Here is a 19,980-nt window from a genome sequence, read left to right on the forward strand (position 1 = left end):
ACAAAAGATTATCATTTTTTATTAAGAAAATTGCTAGTTTATTCTAAAATATTTACACATGTATTTCTATGGTTTAGATAGTCATGGTCATTTCTTATAATTTAATTCTAAATTGTTTGTCTGTTTGTCTTTTTCATTTTCAGCCATGGCGTTGTCAGTTTATTTTAGATTTATGAGTTTGACTGTCCCTTTGGTATCTTTCGTCCCTCTTTTATATATTTGAATTTGAATATGGGCCTGTTTCAAGAAGGAAATATTTATTTTAGGTTATCCCTCCGGTTATGTTCGGAAATGTTTATTTTTATTCCGAAGCTTTCGAGGCTTATCGGTGTTTGTTCCTTTACTCCTGTTACAAAACGTGTTATTCAACATCCAACTCTAATACGATTGCCTTACCGAATTAAGAAAATGTCAACTTGGCATGGAATGAAAATATTGATGAGAAATGATTTTAAAGCAAGATGCAGTATTGTGAGTATCTTAATGAATAGTATTTCATCATCCTCTTCCCGATCTTGTACAGTTGTAACCTTGGAATCCGATATATTTTACTGTTAAACAGTTAAATGGATAGTTTATGTGCTTAAAATATAGTTAATCAACGCTTACTATATATGTGTAATTTAATAGAAAATCCACTGTATTTTCCTATGCTCTCACTGATTACAAAAATTGATAGCCAGACGGTATAATTATTTTGACAAAGAGATCTGTGCATAATTTTCTGTCTAAAAACTGAATTTAGTGAACTTCATTTGTGCATTTAGGCCATCATCACTTCTTTCACATGTTGAGTGAGCGTATGAATAAATATGTTGCTATATTGCACTAATTATTTGGCAAGCAATTTGTATATATATTATTGATAATTGGCAAATTGGTGTCATTAGGGAATAGTGGTCAAGTACCTATGAACCAACATTATTTCTAGTTTTTACTGCATAATGATGATCTGGAAGAAGCTTGATGAACTGTAAAAGTGCAGGATGACAGGTGATCCTCTCTATCTGGTAAATGACCTCTTAACATGCTTAAAGGCACACATACATTGATGAACTTTTGTTTTGAAGGACATAACTTGAAAGTTGTCTATATCTCTTTAACATGTTTAAGACAACCTTTTGAATGGAGATATTATTAAAATTTAAATGATTAATCTACATGTAGTCATTGATATCAGGTCCGTTCGCGCCCAATACACTTTCGCACCATACACGTTCGCACCTCGACATTCGCATCCAAAGTCCGTTCGCACCCTACATGTTCGCACCCAATTTTAAAGCAAATTCTAGTTGAATAATTAGAAAATCATGATTGTTGTTTAAATTGCTTTGATGTAAATACTGCATGTATTAAGCTTGGTATGATTAAAAAATTGAAGATTTTAAATGAAAAACACAAAAGATAACTGTTTTTACTGTGACAGCTTGAAAAAAAAACGTTATCAGAATCTCACTTTATTTTGAAACAATGAAATAAACTTATAGCAATACAATAACTAAAACATGATTAAGAGTTATTCAACAAATACAAATACAAATACAAATACAAATATTTTATTGGCACAAACTCAATTACAATAATTGGCAACGGCCCATACAACTAGTATACTAATAAATGTAGTAATGATGCAGCAATTAAACAATATTACATAGCATATCATTGTGCACATTTCGAACAATGAAATGTGCAGTTATAAATATCAATATATATAGGTTAATTTGTAAGAATAGACTACTGACATAAGTATATTGTATGTTATAGCTTCAAATTGTTCATATTACTCATTTATAAGTACATTTTTCCTTAATTCAAATGATTGATTAATAAAAGATGATATTAATCTAATCTAAGTAATCTAACACAACACCAAAAAAATGTTGACCATGTTGACAGAATCTCACTTTATTTAGAAACTGATTATTTATTTTTTTAACAATACACAATCATGACAATCAAAAACATGATTAAGATTTATTCAACACAAAAAAAAAATGTTGTCTCAATTTATTTTGAGACATTAAGATTTAATCAACACAAAAAAAATGTTGTCTCAACATGCTCAATTTATTTTGAGACATTAAGATTTAATCAACACAAAAAAAATGCTGTCTCAATTTATTTTGAGACAACACAAATGGATAATGACAACAAATTATACTTAAAGGAATACACTAGCCAAAACTTGATTACTAAGTCATTATACAGGAAACCAATAAAAATTTGGGCGCAAACGTGTAGGGTGCCAAAGTGAAAGAGTGCGAACAAGACTGGGCGCGAACAGACCCGGATTCGTAGTCATTGTCATGATTGTAGTACAAATATTTACCTCTTTTGGTGTTTTTTTTTACTGTCTTGACCTGGTACAATTTGAAAATTTAATTAAAAAGGTATAAGATGCAATTTTTTTTTGACGTAATTACTTATTTCTAGATAAAATATTGAAATTGTTTAATTTATTCCTGTACAATCTCCTAATACCAGTGAATACAGCAAAAAAAAGATTAAGAATTAATGTGATTGGACAACTGCATAAAATATGCATCTTCGCTAGCCAAGGGTTACGATCCACCCCGTTCTCTCCACCCTTGGCGGATTGAGCTAAAATTTCAGAGACACAAAGTAAGGATTATTATTGGTTGCAGTCGAAACTTGCTGCATCCAATCAAAATGCGCCTACATGTATAACATGATCACGTGTAAATGTAGAAAGTGTTTGTACATCATGAACATTGTTATCACAAATGTTGGCTCAATATGCCAAGGGTGGAGAGAATGGGAGTGGAACGTAACACTTGGCTAGCGAAGATGAAAATATGAAACTAGGAATGCCTCTACATGTACTTCAAACACAATACTGGTATAAAATTTTACTCCAGAATTGTCATCCAGTAAAGTACATTGTTTGTACATGTACATGTTGTACCAGACTTGTTATAAACAGGATGTTTAAGCTATTAAAGAATAAAATTACACATTACAATACAAGGTACCATACATCATGTACATCCAGATGTATTATTACTAATCAGCTAAATTCTACATGTTTGCATGTACATACAACTCTTAAAACACTTACTGTTTCTCTCAATCTAATGAACTATGATTATCCCATGTATATGAATATTTTTTTTTCAGTGGACGAGGAGTTTCATGAATCACTCCTGCACCAGTAAAAGCATATCGGGACATTCTGTGCAAAACTCATTTATACCATTTCATCAGGTTCAATCTCTTTCAAACTGTCAAAAATTATTGCTTCAGAGAACAAGTTCTTTCAATTCTGTGATTAAAAGGTGGAATTCAGATAAAACAAGTGGAAGTCCTGAGGAAGACAAAAAACCTCCAAAGCAATCGGAGGAACCCAAAAAAACTCCAAAGAAATCAAAAAGAGAAGTAGGATCGGTAAGATATTAAATTATTGCATTAAGCTCAATAGTCATCTGGTCATGATTGTTCATATTTCAATTGACCAATAATTTTAACTTCTAGCATCTAAATAATGGAAATGTACATGGTACAATATCTAGAGTTAAACACAAGTAAATCTGTATGATTGAATAAAACTATTTATTTGAATGCTGTATGTTCGATTCCCGACTGGGATGAAAATTTCAGGGACTGAATTTTCGGCTCTCCCTTGACACCATTTGCGAGTATCATGAGTATGGTCTTGAGGAAACGATGATAGTCCGTTGAAAGGGGAAGATAAATTGCTGACCCGTGTTAAGAGAGAGCCATATCTCTTGCACGTTAAAGACATCCTTGTAGATTTTGAAAAAGAGCAGGCTAATGCCGCTACAAGGCAGAACTCGTACCCACAAAGTGGAAAGGGATTAATATAAGTTGCAAAACTTGTTTCCCAATCCACTATAAATAAATATGTTTAAACTAATGCTGTATGTACATAATGTACTCAATGTATTGTTTTATGGTTTTAGCCAGTCACATGGAAAACTCTTGGTCTTACTGCTGCAGTTGGTACAGTAATGTTACTGTATTTTAATCATGTTAAGAAGAAGCGTGAACTAGGTAAGCGTAGTGTTTATATTATCCAATTTGTTATTGTCCTATTAATGTTTTCTATTGTATTTTGCTCCCTGTGTGAGCCAATTTAATGAAAATAAAACATTCTATATATAGCTGGTCATGCAACCTCATACAGAATAATAACATGAAACAATTAATAAAATAGATAGGGGAATATCCCATGTCACTGATATTATACATGTTATACATGTTATAAGTGATTTTGAAATTATTTTTTAGTACAGTTTTATCAAGAATTATCGAAATATATGAGTCATCTACCTTTATTCTTGTCTGAAATTGCTAAAATGAGAAGTGCATTTCAGCATGTTAGGGATAAATAACATCTTTTTTTCGGATGAGTCGAAGTTTTCACGTGGTCCCGAACTTTATTTGCATACAAAAGTATGTCATTCGACTCCTGATGAGTCGAAATTGGATGAGTCGAAATTTCGGTTGAGTCGAACTAAATTTACGGTCCCAAGGTTAACAAAAGCATTCGAAATTCATTTTTTTATCTCGAACTAATACACATATGTCAAAACATGACCTCCGGGATTTAAATGGATTGAAGAGTTAATCTGACAATACACGTGTAATTAAATTTCCGGTCACTGACCACTGTATTGATTTATGACATGCTTTTTCCATGAGTGTTTACCTAAGATTATCTTTTATAGAATTTTTATAAATAATTAGTGATACATTGTTAATGTTCATGAAAAAGTATTTAAATTGTTTACAAAACAATTAATTTGTTATTTACACTAATGAGCTTGGGTGTGTATAAAGTGAGGATTATGGCTTCCGTTGATGATCACCTAAAAACTACCCAAACGGCGTCTTTAATCTTGTTATATATTCTTTTGAAAAGAAAGAGTGAGATAAAACAAAATGAATAGAAATCAAAATTTTCTTAAATCACTTGTATCCGAGAATAAACAATTTTGTCAGCTATTAGCGACCTGAATTACGAAACTGTCGATTTGAAATTACTCTCTTGGAAAAGCCATATGATTTTTTTTTATTGAAACAATTGAATAAGTAAGAAAAAAAGTCATTATACATTAATAATAAAAGACTGTGACATACAAATACGTCGATCTGATACAAGAATATCGATCCCCTTGCCATATTCACCCAGATTTATTTTAGCTTTACCAATCTAAGTAAGAGTTGTGTCCCTTAGATTGTCGAACTTCCGGTGTTCGTTTGAGTCGAACTACGCGTATCTCGAAATATTTCTCTGGTCCGGCTGACTTCGACATAACGAGAGTTGACTGTACATTTATATCATGCTTGAATGAGTTTGTGATAAATAAAATTGAGAATGGAATTGGGAAATGTGTTAAAGAGACAACCACCAAAGAGCAGAAAACAGCCAAAGGCCACCTAAGGATCTTCAATACAGCTAGAAAACCCTCACCCGGAGACCTGCTTCAGTGTGCCCCTAAACAAAAATATGTACTAGTTCAGTGATAATGGACTTCATACTACACTCCGAAATATATAAAAGCTATAATAGTTTATTAAAGGGGCACTAACTACGAGATATATGAAAAACCTAATATATTATTTTTTTTTTTGGCTCAATCAGTAATGAAATACAAATAGTGAAATTATAATTCCCTTTTAGTAGCCAATAAGGTTCAATTTTGTCAAAATAAGCAAAAAAAGCATTGATTATCATTGAATCCGTATTCATGTGAACTTTGATTTAACCCCTTAGCTTGGGATGGATAACACGTGAATTGTATGTGTAAAGTTATTTAAAGGAAGAGAATGTCAACATTGAAAGTGAAACAAAGGTAAATCATTTGATTGACTGATTCAATCCACAAATAAACATTATAATACAGGTAAAAACGAAGATAAACATTTATTTTTTATCTGTAATATGAAATTAAATTGACCTAAAATAATTCAACAGCACGTGTTTGCCTAATCTATTTATATCTATATTTATGTTTACATTGCTTATATGGTCATCTGATGACTATTGAGGTCAACTCGATAAATAATTAGACGGCGTCTAGACTCAAATACACAAGAAACAAAGCTACATATTTTCATGCCTGTGCCTTGTTAATTGTTTTATTTAGACTTTAATAGTTTGGATAAATGTTTTACATTGTTAAAAATCAAATATGAGAATTTGATTAGAATCGGTGAACATGAATTTGACAGCTAGTGCCCCTTTAATAATATTTCAATTTTGCATAAATATCTGTAAACATTATGCACATGGTAATGAATTGAGTACAATTTTTACACAAATCCATACACATGTCATGTCAGAAGACTTACATGACTTAGTTTGATTTTTGTGCTGGAGATTCGTCATTAAGAAATCTTTAAAGTTTGATTGCATACTAGCATGAACAAGGCATAAAAGAGTATCTGTAAAAAAATTTAATATTTGACTGGAAAACAGACCACCCCAACCTCCAACGACATGAACAACTAACATCCCAAGAAAATAGACACCAAAAAAAAAATCCCCAAAAAACATTTTTTGGATTACTTATTCTATTTATATACATGTATATATATATAACTTGGTATAGACACAAACTGTGATGAGTTATATCAGTTAAATGGCTGATGCTCAAACAAATTTTGCATTTGCATTTCTACATACCTGTCAACCCTCTTGTTTTTACTGGGAATCTCTTGTGTATACAAAGAAATATGTAAATCTCCTGCGCAGAAGTGCATGAAGTGTAGAATCTTCCCCAGTAAGATATTTTAACCCAGAAAGACCAGTGTTTGTATTTCTCTGGCATTATCTTCACAATCAATAGACATGTTTGAAGTAAATAAACAATCTGTGATCTTTGAAAAATTTTAGTCAGTAGTTTTTATAAGTAACTGAAGGTTTCCAAGATTGGCAGGTTTATCTTTCTATAAACTCATCAACCATTTGAATTCTCTTTTGATTATAGAATTAGCACGCGAGAGAAATGCATCAGTAGGCAAAGCTGCAATAGGTGGAGAATGGTCTTTAGTCGACTACAACGGTGAGCCAAAGACAGACAAAGATTATCAAGGAAAATGGCTGGCTATTTATTTTGGTTTTACACATTGTCCAGATATCTGCCCGGATGAAATAGAAAAAATGTGTGAAGTTGTAGATATTTTAGGTAAGTATATTTAAAAATATCTGTTGTGTATTTGATTGCTCAAATATTCAAAGTAAAAAATACTAATCAACCCCCACAAATTCAGGTAAGGGAAAACCTGTAATGTATTGAATTTGTAATAATTTGTTTCAAAAGAAGGGGTACACCATGTATATACTGTCTGACCTTTTTACTAATGAAGAAGCAAGCTCAAATGTCCATAACCAATTTCTGTCACATCTGTCTCAACAACTACATGTCATAGCTTTGTGATATTCTACTCCAATCTTCATGTGGTTATGCCATACCCACAACTGTCATATAGGATCTTTGTTAATAGCTAAAAAATGTAGGGTAATTTGAAATACCATCTTGTTTTTAGAAATTAAAGCATTACCGATATGCAATAACACAGTCTATCAGACAATCTTTATAGATAGCGTCACATTCAATGAAATATACAATCACATTACCTTGAGGGAGCCCTAGGGAGACCATTGCTTAATGTCTGACATTTATCAGTTCTTTTAATGGATATGTATAGTGATGTCATGGATCCAAAATAACTTATATGAATCAATCTTAAACGGAACGATATGATTATTTCCAGTTTATCATGTTTATCAATAAGTGGCCAAAATGTGTTTATCCCATTATCATGTTTATCATGTTTATGTAAATAGAAGCTGGGTACAACTATAATAGTTTGTGGAAATATTTTTTTAATTGGAGTTGTCTCCCATTTTACAGACCAGAAAGTGGGGGAAATTCAAATAAACAGATACAGTACTGTATTTCATTTTATCACAAAAAAAAACCAACATAATAAATGTTATGGTTCTTCATTTAATAGCTATGCTTACAGCTGGGATCTGACAACACTCCATTTGACTTTCTATTCTGGTATATTTTACATCAGCTAATACATTTTTGGCCTCAATTCTTTAAAAATGTGTTTCACAATGAAAAATCAAAGGGTACAGAAGGTCGCAGAGAGTAGAACGGAGTGTTGTCAATGTAAGGGAAGTGTTTTACACAGGATCTGTATCTAGATCAGATTGCAATACAAAAGATGTACATTTACATGTGTAAAAATTTATAACTTGCAGGCAAAACAGCTGGTGTCCCAGAACTGGTACCATTATTTGTCACAGTAGATCCAGACAGAGATAGTAAAGAAGCGGTCAAAAAATATTGTAAAGGTAAATAATTCATTGAGATGTTAAACTTTTAAAGCTTTATTTGAATAAAATATCAGTTTAAAGTATTTGTTTGCACATATACAAATATGTAAATTATAGGTGGCTGTCACATTTGAGTCATGCATCTGAGATTAAGATGACCCTTACTGGTGAATAACAAAATATAATGGAAAAAGGAAAATAAATGATTTTTTATAATCTTCTCTTTTACATTGTTTCACAGTTTTATTGTCGGAGCCTTTTATAGCAGACTATAAGATATGGATTTTTCTCATTGTTGGAGGTTGAACTGTGGCCTATAATTGCTAACTAGGACTTAATTTTAATCATATATACCAAATGTCCTCCTATTTTTATAGACAAAAACTTATCTTACAAAATCAGTTATTGCCAGTACTCTTAGATAATTAGTGTGTTTTGTCTTGATGTTACGTGTGTTCAGACTCGATAATTAGTGTGTTTTGTCTTGATGTAACGTGTGTTCAGACTCTTAGATAATTAGTGTGTTTTGTCTTGATGTAACGTGTGTTCAGACTCTTAGATAATTAGTGTGTTTTGTCTTGATGTTACGTGTGTTCAGACTCTTAGATAATTAGTGTGTTTTGTCTTGATCATGTTGATGTAACGTGTGTTCAGACTCTTAGATAATTAGTGTGTTTTGTCTTGATCATGTTGATGTAACGTGTGTTCAGACTCTTAGATAATTAGTGTGTTTTGTCTTGATGTTACATGTGTTCAGACTCTTAGATAATTAGTGTGTTTTGTCTTGATGTTAAATGTGTTCAGACTCTTAGATAATTAGTGTGTTTTGTCTTGATGTAACATGTGTTCAGACTCTTAGATAATTAGTGTGTTTTTTCTTGATGTTACGTGTGTTCAGACTCTTAGATAATTAGTGTGTTTTGTCTTGATGTTACGTGTGTTCAGACTCTTAGATATTAAGTGTGTTTTGTCTTGATGTAACGTGTGTTCAGACTCTTAGATAATTAGTGTGTTTTGTCTTGATGTAACGTGTGTTCAGACTCTTAGATAATTAGTGTGTTTTGTCTTGATGTAACCTGTGTTCATACTCTTAGATAATTAGTGTGTTTTGTCTTGATGTTACGTGTGTTCAGACTCTTAGATAATTAGTGTGCTTTGTCTTGATCATGTTGATGTAACGTGTGTTCAGACTCTTAGATAATTAGTGTGCTTTGTCTTGATCATGTTGATGTAACGTGTGTTCAGACTCTTAGATAATTAGTGTGTTTTGTCTTGATGTTACGTGTGTTCAGACTCTTAGGTAATTAGTGTGTTTTGTCTTGATGTTACGTGTGTTCAGACTCTTAGATAATTAGTGTGTTTTGTCTTGATGTAAAGTGTGTTCAGACTCTTAGATAATTAGTGTGTTTTGTCTTGATGTAACGTGTGTTCAGACTCTTAAATAATTAGTGTGTTTTGTCTTGATGTTACGTGTGTTCAGACTCTTAGATAATTAGTGTGTTTTGTCTTGATCATGTTGATGTAACGTGTGTTCAGACTCTTAGATAATTAGTGTGTTTTGTCTTGATGTTACGTGTGTTCAGACTCTTAGATTTATATAATTAGTGTGTTTTGTCTTGATGTTACATGTGTTCAGACTCTTAGATAATTAGTGTGTTTTGTCTTGATGTAAAGTGTGTTCAGACTCTTAGATAATTAGTGTGTTTTGTCTTGATGTTACGTGTGTTTCAGTGGCGGATGCAGGAATTTTCGAAAGGGGGGTGCTAGCCCAGGGCAAAGGGGGGGTGCAGGGGGGGTGCAAAACATATGTCCCGATTCAAATGCATTGATCGGCCAAAATAAAGGGGGGGTGCGGACCCCCGGAACCCCCCCTCTGGATCCGCCACTGTGTTCAGACTCTTAGATAATTAGTGTGTTTTGTCTTGATCATGTTGATGTAACGTGTGTTCAGACTCTTAGATAATTAGTGTGTTTTGTCTTGATGTAACGTGTGTTCAGACTCTTAGATAATTAGTGTGTTTTGTCTTGATGTTACTTGTGTTCAGACTCTTAGATAATTAGTGTGTTTTGTCTTGATGTAACGTGTGTTCAGACTCTTAGATAATTAGTGTGTTTTGTCTTGATGTTACGTGTGTTCAGACTCTTAGATAATTAGAGTGTTTTGTCTTGATGTAACGTGTGTTCAAACTCTTAGATAATTAGTGTGTTTTGTCTTGATGTTACGTGTGTTCAGACTCTTAGATAATTAGAGTGTTTTGTCTTGATGTAACGTGTGTTCAGACTCTTAGATAATTAGTGTGTTTTGTCTTGATGTTACGTGTGTTCAGACTCTTAGATAATTAGTGTGTTTTGTCTTGATGTAACGTGTGTTCAGACTCTCAGATAATTAGTGTTTTGTCTTGATGTAACGTGTGTTCAGAAATTATTGTAAAATCACAATAAATAATCTTTCAAATTTGTCCATCGTTCTAAACCCAATAGATTTCTGAATTTACAGATTTTTTTTGTCATCATGTTAATCAGAATTCCAATAGATTTTACAGTTGTTATTTACATATTGTGCTGTCACAACATGCATAGGGTTGTCCCAATGTAAATGGAGGGCTGAGTCTTCACAAACTTTTTCAACCTATTACATTTTTGGTTTGGCTATCCCGAGTCATGGGCCAGTTATTTAGTGTTGATTGATGGATTTTTTTTATCTGTCATATTTGTTTTTAATTACATTTTTATGCCCCATTTATGGGCATTATGTTTTCTGGTCTGTGTGTCTGTTCATCTGTCTGATTGTCTGTCTGTCTGTTCATCTGTCTGTTTGTCCGACTGTCCCGCTTTAGCATGTTTAGGTTTAAGTTTTTGGTCAAGGTAGTTTTTGATGAAGTTGAAGTCTAATCAACTTGAAACTTAGTACACATGTTCCTTATGATAAGATCTTTCTAATTTTGATTTAACTCAAATTAGAGTTTTGACCCCAATTCATGGTCCACTTAACATGGAAAATGATAGTGTGAGTGGGGCATCTGTGTACTATGGATTTCTCTTGTATTTTCATAAATCATGCAGTTAGTTTCATGTTTGAATTGATAAAAAATTTACAACTGACTATACATTATGGCATTTAATCATTGTTAAAGGCCTTACAGAAACCTACATAGTTGCTAAGATTCACCTTATTTGGACTCAGCATGCTAAAGGGGATAGTTGTCTCATTGGCAATCATACCACATCTTATTGTTAAAGAAATAGAAAAGGACCCTTTGATTCTCAATGTATTACATGTTATAGATGTGATTTTTTTTCTGGATGAGTTCCATGAATTTGCAATTTGCAGAAATAATAATGACTGACAGATGGAAAATACTGTAGATTCACTTATTTTCGTGGATTAAGATAACCTTGCATGTTTGTGAATATTTGATATAGTGGTTTTGTCGAAGTTTGCAAATGGGCCTGTAGGAAATTTGTCATTTGTTGAAAATTTAATTTCGTGGATCGTCGAAACCTACGAAATGCACGACAATTGGTATCCAACCATAATAATGTATCTACAATACTCCTGTCCTAGCTATGGTACAAGGTAAAATTGATACATAATATATCAGAAAAAATCTTCTGGTATAAGTCATTTTGTAAGTTGTAACTATTTATTGTTATATATACTTACACTCATATGTTGATATAATTTATCTGAGTTAAAACCCTGTATTTAAAAGAACGCAATGTTTACAAATGTTTTTGTCATTATACATTTGTTATTATTTAGAAATATTATATATCTCATTACTTACTTAATACTTCCTTCTGTCATGTCTTTGCTGATTTCTGGTTTTGCTTATGCTATTTATTTTTAAATCACCATTTATTGTGTGAAAATATCAGTGTACATGTATGAGTATCAAGTTTTTCAAGCATTGTTTTTAGTACAAAAACTACCTCTGTTGAATTTGAATGAAAAATTATTGTAACTTCCTGATAGATGTCAGTGTTCAAAAAAGATTTGTGAATAGAAAATGTTTTAGGTTTTCTATGTTTCTTATTGACACTTTTCTTTTCATTAAATTTATTTCAATGGATAAAGATTTTTTGAGTATATGTATATGATTTTATTTATCAGGATTTTTGTGACAAGTACATTGAGTGTGGTTTTTGGGGAATCAAAACCCTATGTTACTGACTTGATATCTTAATTTTCCAAGGCTGATTACTACCTTTTTTATACACACAATATAGTGCATTGATCATAACATTCTATACATTCTATCCATGAACATTTACAGAAATTTATCAATGGAATAATATACTCAGATATTTAAGTCACAAAACGATGTTACACCTGTCAAGAAAATTACATAACTTTTGCAAGGTGCAGGAATCTAATACCTGTTCTGAAAATATAAATGATGTCATTGTTATGTTGTTTAAGTTATCTTTAAAAATTGGAGTTATCTGCCATTGTCAATAATTCTAGTTGAATCAACTACAACCAATCCTTTATTGGCAATGCAATAAAATTGAGAATGGAAATGGGGAATGTGTCAAAGAGACAACAACCCGACCATAGAACAGACAACAGCAGAAGGTCACCAACAGGTCTTCAATGCAGCGAGAAATTCCCACACCCTGAGGTGTCCTTCAGCTGGCCCCTAAACAAATATATATACTAGCTCAGTGATAATGAACGCCATACTTAACTCCAAATTGTACACAAGAAACTAAAATTTAAAATAATACAAGACTAACAAAGGCCAGAGGCTCCTGACTTGGGACAGGCGCAAAAATGCGGCGGGGTTAAACATGTTTATGAGATCTCAACCCTCCCCTATACCTCTAGCCAATGTAGAAAAGTAAACGCATAACAATATGCACATTAAAATTCAGTTCAAGAGAAATCTGAGTCTGATGTCAGAAGATGTAACCATAGAAAATAACATATTTGATTTAATTCTCACTGATAGATTAACACAATCTTTACCCTTCAATGCTTCAGCGCTTACAAGCACTTTGATTTATATATGTCAGAAGAGAAGATTCACAAAATTGGCTATTATATTTTGAAGCCTTTTTTCATTCTGGTGAAAATAGTTCACATTTTACATATAAATAGATATAACTAGTAATACAAAACAATTTAAATTTTTATATTTAAAGCGCGAGGCTTGCCAAGCTTTTCAAAAAAATTAAAATTTAACTGTTGAGAGGGGAGAAATATCGTAATACATTAAGAGTTATAGTGGTGGAATCTGTTTCTTTAATGACTTTTATTCTTCCTTCTTCCTTTTCAAAGATTTGAAGAAAGTTGTGTACTTTTTATGTGACGTCATCAGGTATGGGTGTCTTTTTCATGACGTCATCAGGCATGGTTGTCTTTTTTCATGATGTCACAATAGGAAAATCAAGAAGAAGCCAAGGAAATTTAACGTTAAGAGTTAAATTTTGGCCGATCATTTGCTGAGAACAGATTTTCACTTGTGAGGAGATTTATTTTTCTCACACCAATCAAGAAATGTGTAAATAGCGCAAAAATTGGAGAAATTGAGTATTAATCTGTAATGATTATATTGAGAAGTAAAAATGTCATAAATGTGATAAGGTGTTGCATTGTAACTTTCACTATTTACATGAAACTTTCAATAATACACAAATTAAAAGTATAGACATATTTCACAACTCAGTGTATATACATGTATGAAAATTTTAGAATGAGGCAGTGTTTTTGACCCTTGACTAAACAATAGTAATAATACTTTATTCTAAAAGCAAGTACAGCTTATAGGATATTAAGGATATATGTTCTTGTGAACTAGGCTTTACGAGTATACAATTTTGCAAGTCAATTTTATTGTTTTATTTTCAGAATTTTCTCCAAAACTATTAGGACTTACTGGTACCCATGAACAAATACAACAAATGACCAGAACATTTAGAGTATATTACAGCAAGGGACCAGTTGATGAAGATGGAGATTATATTGTAAGTACCAATATTGTGGATACCAGTATTATCATGATTATAGTGGCATAACAGGGATGACATTACTTCAGATTTTATTTTTTGGGATACGATTGCTTTCAAGCAATCTGTAGACAGATACCGGTGGCTCAGAGCATTGCCCTCACGTCAATCGTTTTATTCTAAACATTAAGGAACATCTCATATTCTTATGATTGTCTTGCTTTAAAAGGTAAAAACAAACAAAGGGATTGAGCAACTGTCCTATAATGTTCTTTTCATAATCTTCATGTTTGATAATTCCCTTGACTTATATGGGTGTTTTTAACAACACGGAAAATCAGAAATTGAGCAGTATTTATATTTAGTGTTTTTATAAATTTAGAAACACGTCAGAGGGAATTCCCAGTTTTGATAAAATTGAGAGTTCTCTGAATTCCGATAAATCTATTTCTGTCATATAAGAACTGAAGTGGAGTTTTTCTTATATGTTACCGTTATTAAACTGATATTTGAGATTGTACTTCCATAAAGAAATAAAGAACCATCTATATATAAAAATTTAATATACGTTCTTGCTCCAGGGTTTGTTTTGGAAATTATGCGCATGCGTATAGTTTTCTTGACTTCAAGGGGTTTTAGATTGAATGGTTGCTCTGGATTCCCCACTCAATTAATTGATTTATAACTCATGGGATCTTTTCAATGTATGTCTGCTATTGAGGGTTATTGTTGTTGCATAATTTTAAATCATATGCATCATTTAAATTAAAATAAATGAAATTCACATCGTAGAACACCCCTTCAGGCGAAATGGAGTCTTCCATATTATCGTTTCGAGTTGTCTCCCTTCCGGAAGTAACTTCCATGAATTCTGAATCAAAACAAAACGTCGAGTATTAGCTCGTTCTGTCAATAAACGTCGTATTATATTAAAAACGATCGCAATTTAAACCGATAAATGTGTACGGAAAGGAGTCATGATCACTGACCCAAAGGAAATTAAATATTTAAAGAGTTAGAATTAACGTAGAAAAATAGGTGATAAGATACGAAACTTGTGAAATACCTTCTCTCACTCTGAGTCTCAGTGACTGCTGTGGAAAGTAAACTTGAATTGATAGTACAAAAATAAAACACAATAGGCCTAATTACATTGTTCATACACTTTTATCTGGGATTTGTAACTATTTTACATGTACAGTTGAATTAGTTTTGAAAATAATATTAACCAGCTACATGTATACATGTGTCAATGAAACAAAGGCAATAGTATCCCTCAGAGCAATCTGCTCTTTGATTGTAATTAATGATTAGTTTTTTTATCTCACAAACGGCAAACTAATAGTCTATTTAACATCAGTATGTCTACTGTGAGATGATTTAAAGTTCTAGCATGTCTATTTAGAGGGTCACACTCTATGCATAGATATAAAACAAAACTTAAGCACCAGATATCGGATATATTAATATATAGATTATTATAGGATGTCATCTTTACCTTTAATAGTTGGCAGTCGTAATAGTCAGCTTTTTCTCCCGTCAATCCACGTTTGATTTTGGAATTTTACTTCAACAGGCCTGCATTTTTGGCAGGTTTACAACCTAATGTGTAGTTACACTAAATGTTTTAGAAATGATGCTAAAAATATTTTTAATTTTAGTAATTTAATTGTGATCAAAATAAATGTATTAGCATAATTATATGGTCTTGAATTTAGTAAAATAATTTTTAATCCCTCATATATTTACTTTTCAGGTTGACCATACTATTGTGATGTACTTAATAAGTCCCAAAGGAGAATTTGTTGATTATTATGGAAAAGATAAAACTGCACTTCAAGCTTCAAAAAGCATAGCACAACATATGAGACTTCATAGAAAATAACTTTTTTTCACTGTTTTTTATTTAGCTCACCTGGCCCAAAGGGCCAAGTGAGCTTTTCTCATCACTTGGCGTCCGGCGTCCGTCGTCGTCCGTCGTCGTCGTCGTCGTCGTCCGTCGTCGTCCTGCGTTAACTTTTACAAAAATCTTCTCCTCTGAAACTACTGGGCCAAATTTAACCAAACTTGGCCACAATCATCATTGGGGTATCTAGTTTAAAAAATGTGTCCGGTGACCCGCCCAACCAACCAAGATGGCCGCCATGGCTAAAAATAGAACATAGGGGTAAAATGCAGTTTTTGGCTTATAACTCAAAAACCAAAGCATTTAGAGCAAATCTGACATGGGGTAATATTGTTCAACAGGTCAAGATCTATCTGCCCTGAAATTTTCAGATGAATCGGACATTTCGTTGTTGGGTTGCTCCCCCTGAAATGGTAATTTTAAGGAAATTTTTCTGTTTTTGGTTATTATCTTGAATATTATTATAGATAGAGATAAACTGTAAACAGCAATAATGTTCAGCAAAGTAAGATCTACAAATAAGTCAACATGATCAAAATGGTCAGTTGACCACTTTAGGAGTTATTGCCCTTTATAGTCAATTTTTAACCATTTTTCGTAAATCTTAGTAATCTTTTAGAAAAATCTTCTCCTCTGAAACTACTGGGTCAAATTTAACCAAACTTGGCCACAATCATCATTGGGGTATCTAGTTTAAAAAATGTGTCCGGAGCCCCGACCAACCAACCAAGATGGCCGCCATGGCTAAAAATAGAACATAGGGGTAAAATGCAGTTTTTGGCTTATAACTCAAAAAACCAAAGCATTTAGAGCAAATCTGATAGCAATAATATTGTTCATCAGGTCAAGATCTACCTGCCCTGAAATTTTCAGATGAATCGGACAATTCGTTGTTGGGTTGCTACCCCTGAAATGGTAATTTTAAGGAAATTTTGCTGTTTTTGGTTATTATCTTGAATATTATTATAGATAGAGATAAACTGTAACAGCAATAATGTTCAGCAAAGTAAGATCTACAAATAAGTCAACATGACCAAAATGGTCAGTTGACCACTTTAGGAGTTATTGCCCTTTATAGTCAATTTTTAACCATTGTTCGTAAATCTTAGTGATCTTTTAGAAAAATCTTCTCCTCTGAAACTACTGGGCCAAATTTAACCAAACTTGGCCATAATCATCATTGGGGTATCTAGTTTAAAAAATGTGTCCGGTGACCCGCCCAACCAACCAAGATGGCCGCCATGGCTAAAAATAGAACATAGGGGTAAAATGCAGTTTTTGGCTTATAACTCAAAAACCAAAGCATTTAGAGCAAATCTGATTGCAGTAATATTGTTCATCAGGTCAAGATCTACCTGCCCTGAAATTTTCAGATGAATCGGACAATTCGTTGTTGGGTTGCTGCCCCTGAAATGGTAATTTTAAGGAAATTTTGCTGTTTTTGGTTATTATCTTGAATATTATTATAGATAGAGATAAACTGTAAACAGCAATAATGTTCAGCAAAGTAAGATCTACAAATAAGTCAACATGACCAAAATGGTTAGTTGACCACTTTAGGAGTTATTGCCCTTTATAGTCAATTTTTAACCATTTTTCGTAAATCTTAGTAATCTTATAGAAAAATCTTCTCCTCTGAAACTACTGGGCCAAATTTAACCAAACTTGGCCATAATCATCATTTGGATATCTAGTTAAAAAAATGTGTCCGGTAACTCGACCAACAAACCAAGATGGTCGCCATGGCTAAAAATAGAACATGGGGTAAAATGCAGTTTTTGGCTTATAACTCAAAAACCAAAGCATTAAGAGCAAATCTGACAGGAAGTAAAATTGTTGATCAGGTCACGATCTATCTGCCCTGGAATTTCAGATGAATCGGATAATCGGTTGTTAGGTTGCTGCCCCTAAATTGGTAATTTTGAGGAAATTTTGCTGTTTTTTTGTTATTATCTTGAATATTATTATAGATAGAGATAAACTGTAAACAGCAATAATGTACAGCAAAGTAAGAACTAAAAATAAGTCAGTATGACCAAAATAGTCAATTGACCCCCTTAGGAGTTATTGCCCTTCATAGTCAATTTTTAACAATTTTCTTAAAATTTGAAGATTTTCAATAACATTTTCCACAGAAAGTACTGTTATAGATAGAGATAATTGTAAGCAGCAAGAATGTTTAGTAAAGTAAGATCTACAAACACATCACCATCACCAAAACACAATTTTGTCATGAATCCATCTGTGTCCATTGTTTAATATTCACATAGACCAAGGTGAGCGACACAGGCTCTTTAGAGCCTCTAGTTTATATTAAAATGTTTATGAATACCATTATTATTCATTGGGTACAACATACTACTTATTATAAGTCTGTAAAAGTGGGCTCCAGACTAAAGATTCTAAACATTCTAAAGGGACCATCACATACACAAGTAAAAATTAACTGACAACGCCATGGCAAAAAAAAAAAGAAAAAGACAAACAATGATAAACAAAACACATCATAGAAAAGTCAAGTCTAGGCAACATGAACTCTGTCAAAAACTGGGGGTGATTGTGATTGGTAATGTTAGTAAAAACTAATGCATGAGTCTAATTTGGTACCTCGTATTCAAGGAAAAGAGGAAGGTATTGTAAACAAAAGGAGTAGGTCCGGTAAGGACCGATTTTGGCCTCAAATTTCAGATTCATCTGACAAAAAATTTTGACCACTTTTTAAACACTTAAGTGTCTATTTCATTTGAATCAATTAGTTTATGTAAAAGATTTGAAGTGATTTAGTCATTAAAAACGATCCGATTCAAGCTCAAATATGAAAAATCAACCAAATATGCCGAAAAATGTCACTTTTCGGATGGTTTTTGTCCAAAATGAAAGTGGCCGCATCCGTGTTCATCCTCAACCTTTATATATGTTATGTTTTATCATAAAATACAACTTCCATTTCAATATTAAGGATGAACACGAATGCGGCCACTTTCGTTTTACACGAAAACCGTCTAAAATTTAACTAAAATGCTAGAATTTTGAAGAATTCAGTAATTTAGCATGACTTTAAGGTGCCAGTACCCGATATATGTTCATTGTATAGTCAAAAATAGCCCATATTTATGTAGCAGAAGCACTCTACTGTTCAATAAATAACTAAAAGTTTACATTTTATCAACTTTGATCAGTTTATCAAACTGCGATATTTTGAGGCCAAAATGGGCTCTTACTGGACCTACTCCTTTGAACAAAACAGTCATAATCTATGAAACACATTCCATAACAAACAAACAACTGGTTGCAGTGGATGGACAGCAGTATTTACCACTTCCAAATTTTCGACATGTATTTCATTTAAAGCCTCATATTCATAAAATGTTGGAAATCACATTTTAAATTTTTCTTGAGCCTCTTCTGTTTTTAAGTGGATTTTCCAAGTATAAAGTTATCAAAGGTACCAGGATTATAATTTAATACCTCAGATGCGTGTTTTGTCTACATAAGACTCATCAGTGACGCTCAGATAAAAAAAGTTGTAAAGCCAAACCAGTACAAAGTTGAAGAGCATTGAGGACCCAAAATTCCAAAATGTTGTTCCACTTATGGCTAAGGTAATCTATTCCTGGGATAAGAAAATCCTTAGTTTTTTTCGAAAAATTGAAAGTTTTGTAAGCAGGAAATTTATAAAAATGACCATATAATTGAAATTAATATCGGTCATTGATTTGTTGATGTACTGCAGGTGGGAGGGCGGCTGCCAAACAGTGTCCTTTCAATAGCATGAAAAACCTTTTGA

General features: G+C 32.5%; 1 protein-coding gene across 1 annotated transcript; it reads left to right on the top strand.

Annotated features, from left to right (window-relative positions):
• Nucleotides 1-308: 308 nt before the first annotated feature.
• On the top strand, nt 309-18,547 carry LOC143057638 (protein SCO1 homolog, mitochondrial-like). Its single transcript, XM_076230992.1, has 8 exons — nt 309-471; nt 3,139-3,405; nt 3,942-4,032; nt 6,975-7,172; nt 8,261-8,353; nt 14,190-14,305; nt 16,044-16,192; nt 18,501-18,547. Exons 1-7 carry the CDS (start codon nt 409-411, stop codon nt 16,170-16,172), a joined length of 957 nt encoding a protein of 318 aa, XP_076087107.1. The 5' UTR covers nt 309-408; the 3' UTR covers nt 16,173-16,192; nt 18,501-18,547.
• The last annotated feature ends 1,433 nt before the right edge of the window (nt 18,548-19,980 follow it).

The sequence above is a fragment of the Mytilus galloprovincialis genome, chromosome 13, assembly GCF_965363235.1.
Source record: "Mytilus galloprovincialis chromosome 13, xbMytGall1.hap1.1, whole genome shotgun sequence".
NCBI lineage: Eukaryota > Metazoa > Mollusca > Bivalvia > Mytilida > Mytilidae > Mytilus > Mytilus galloprovincialis.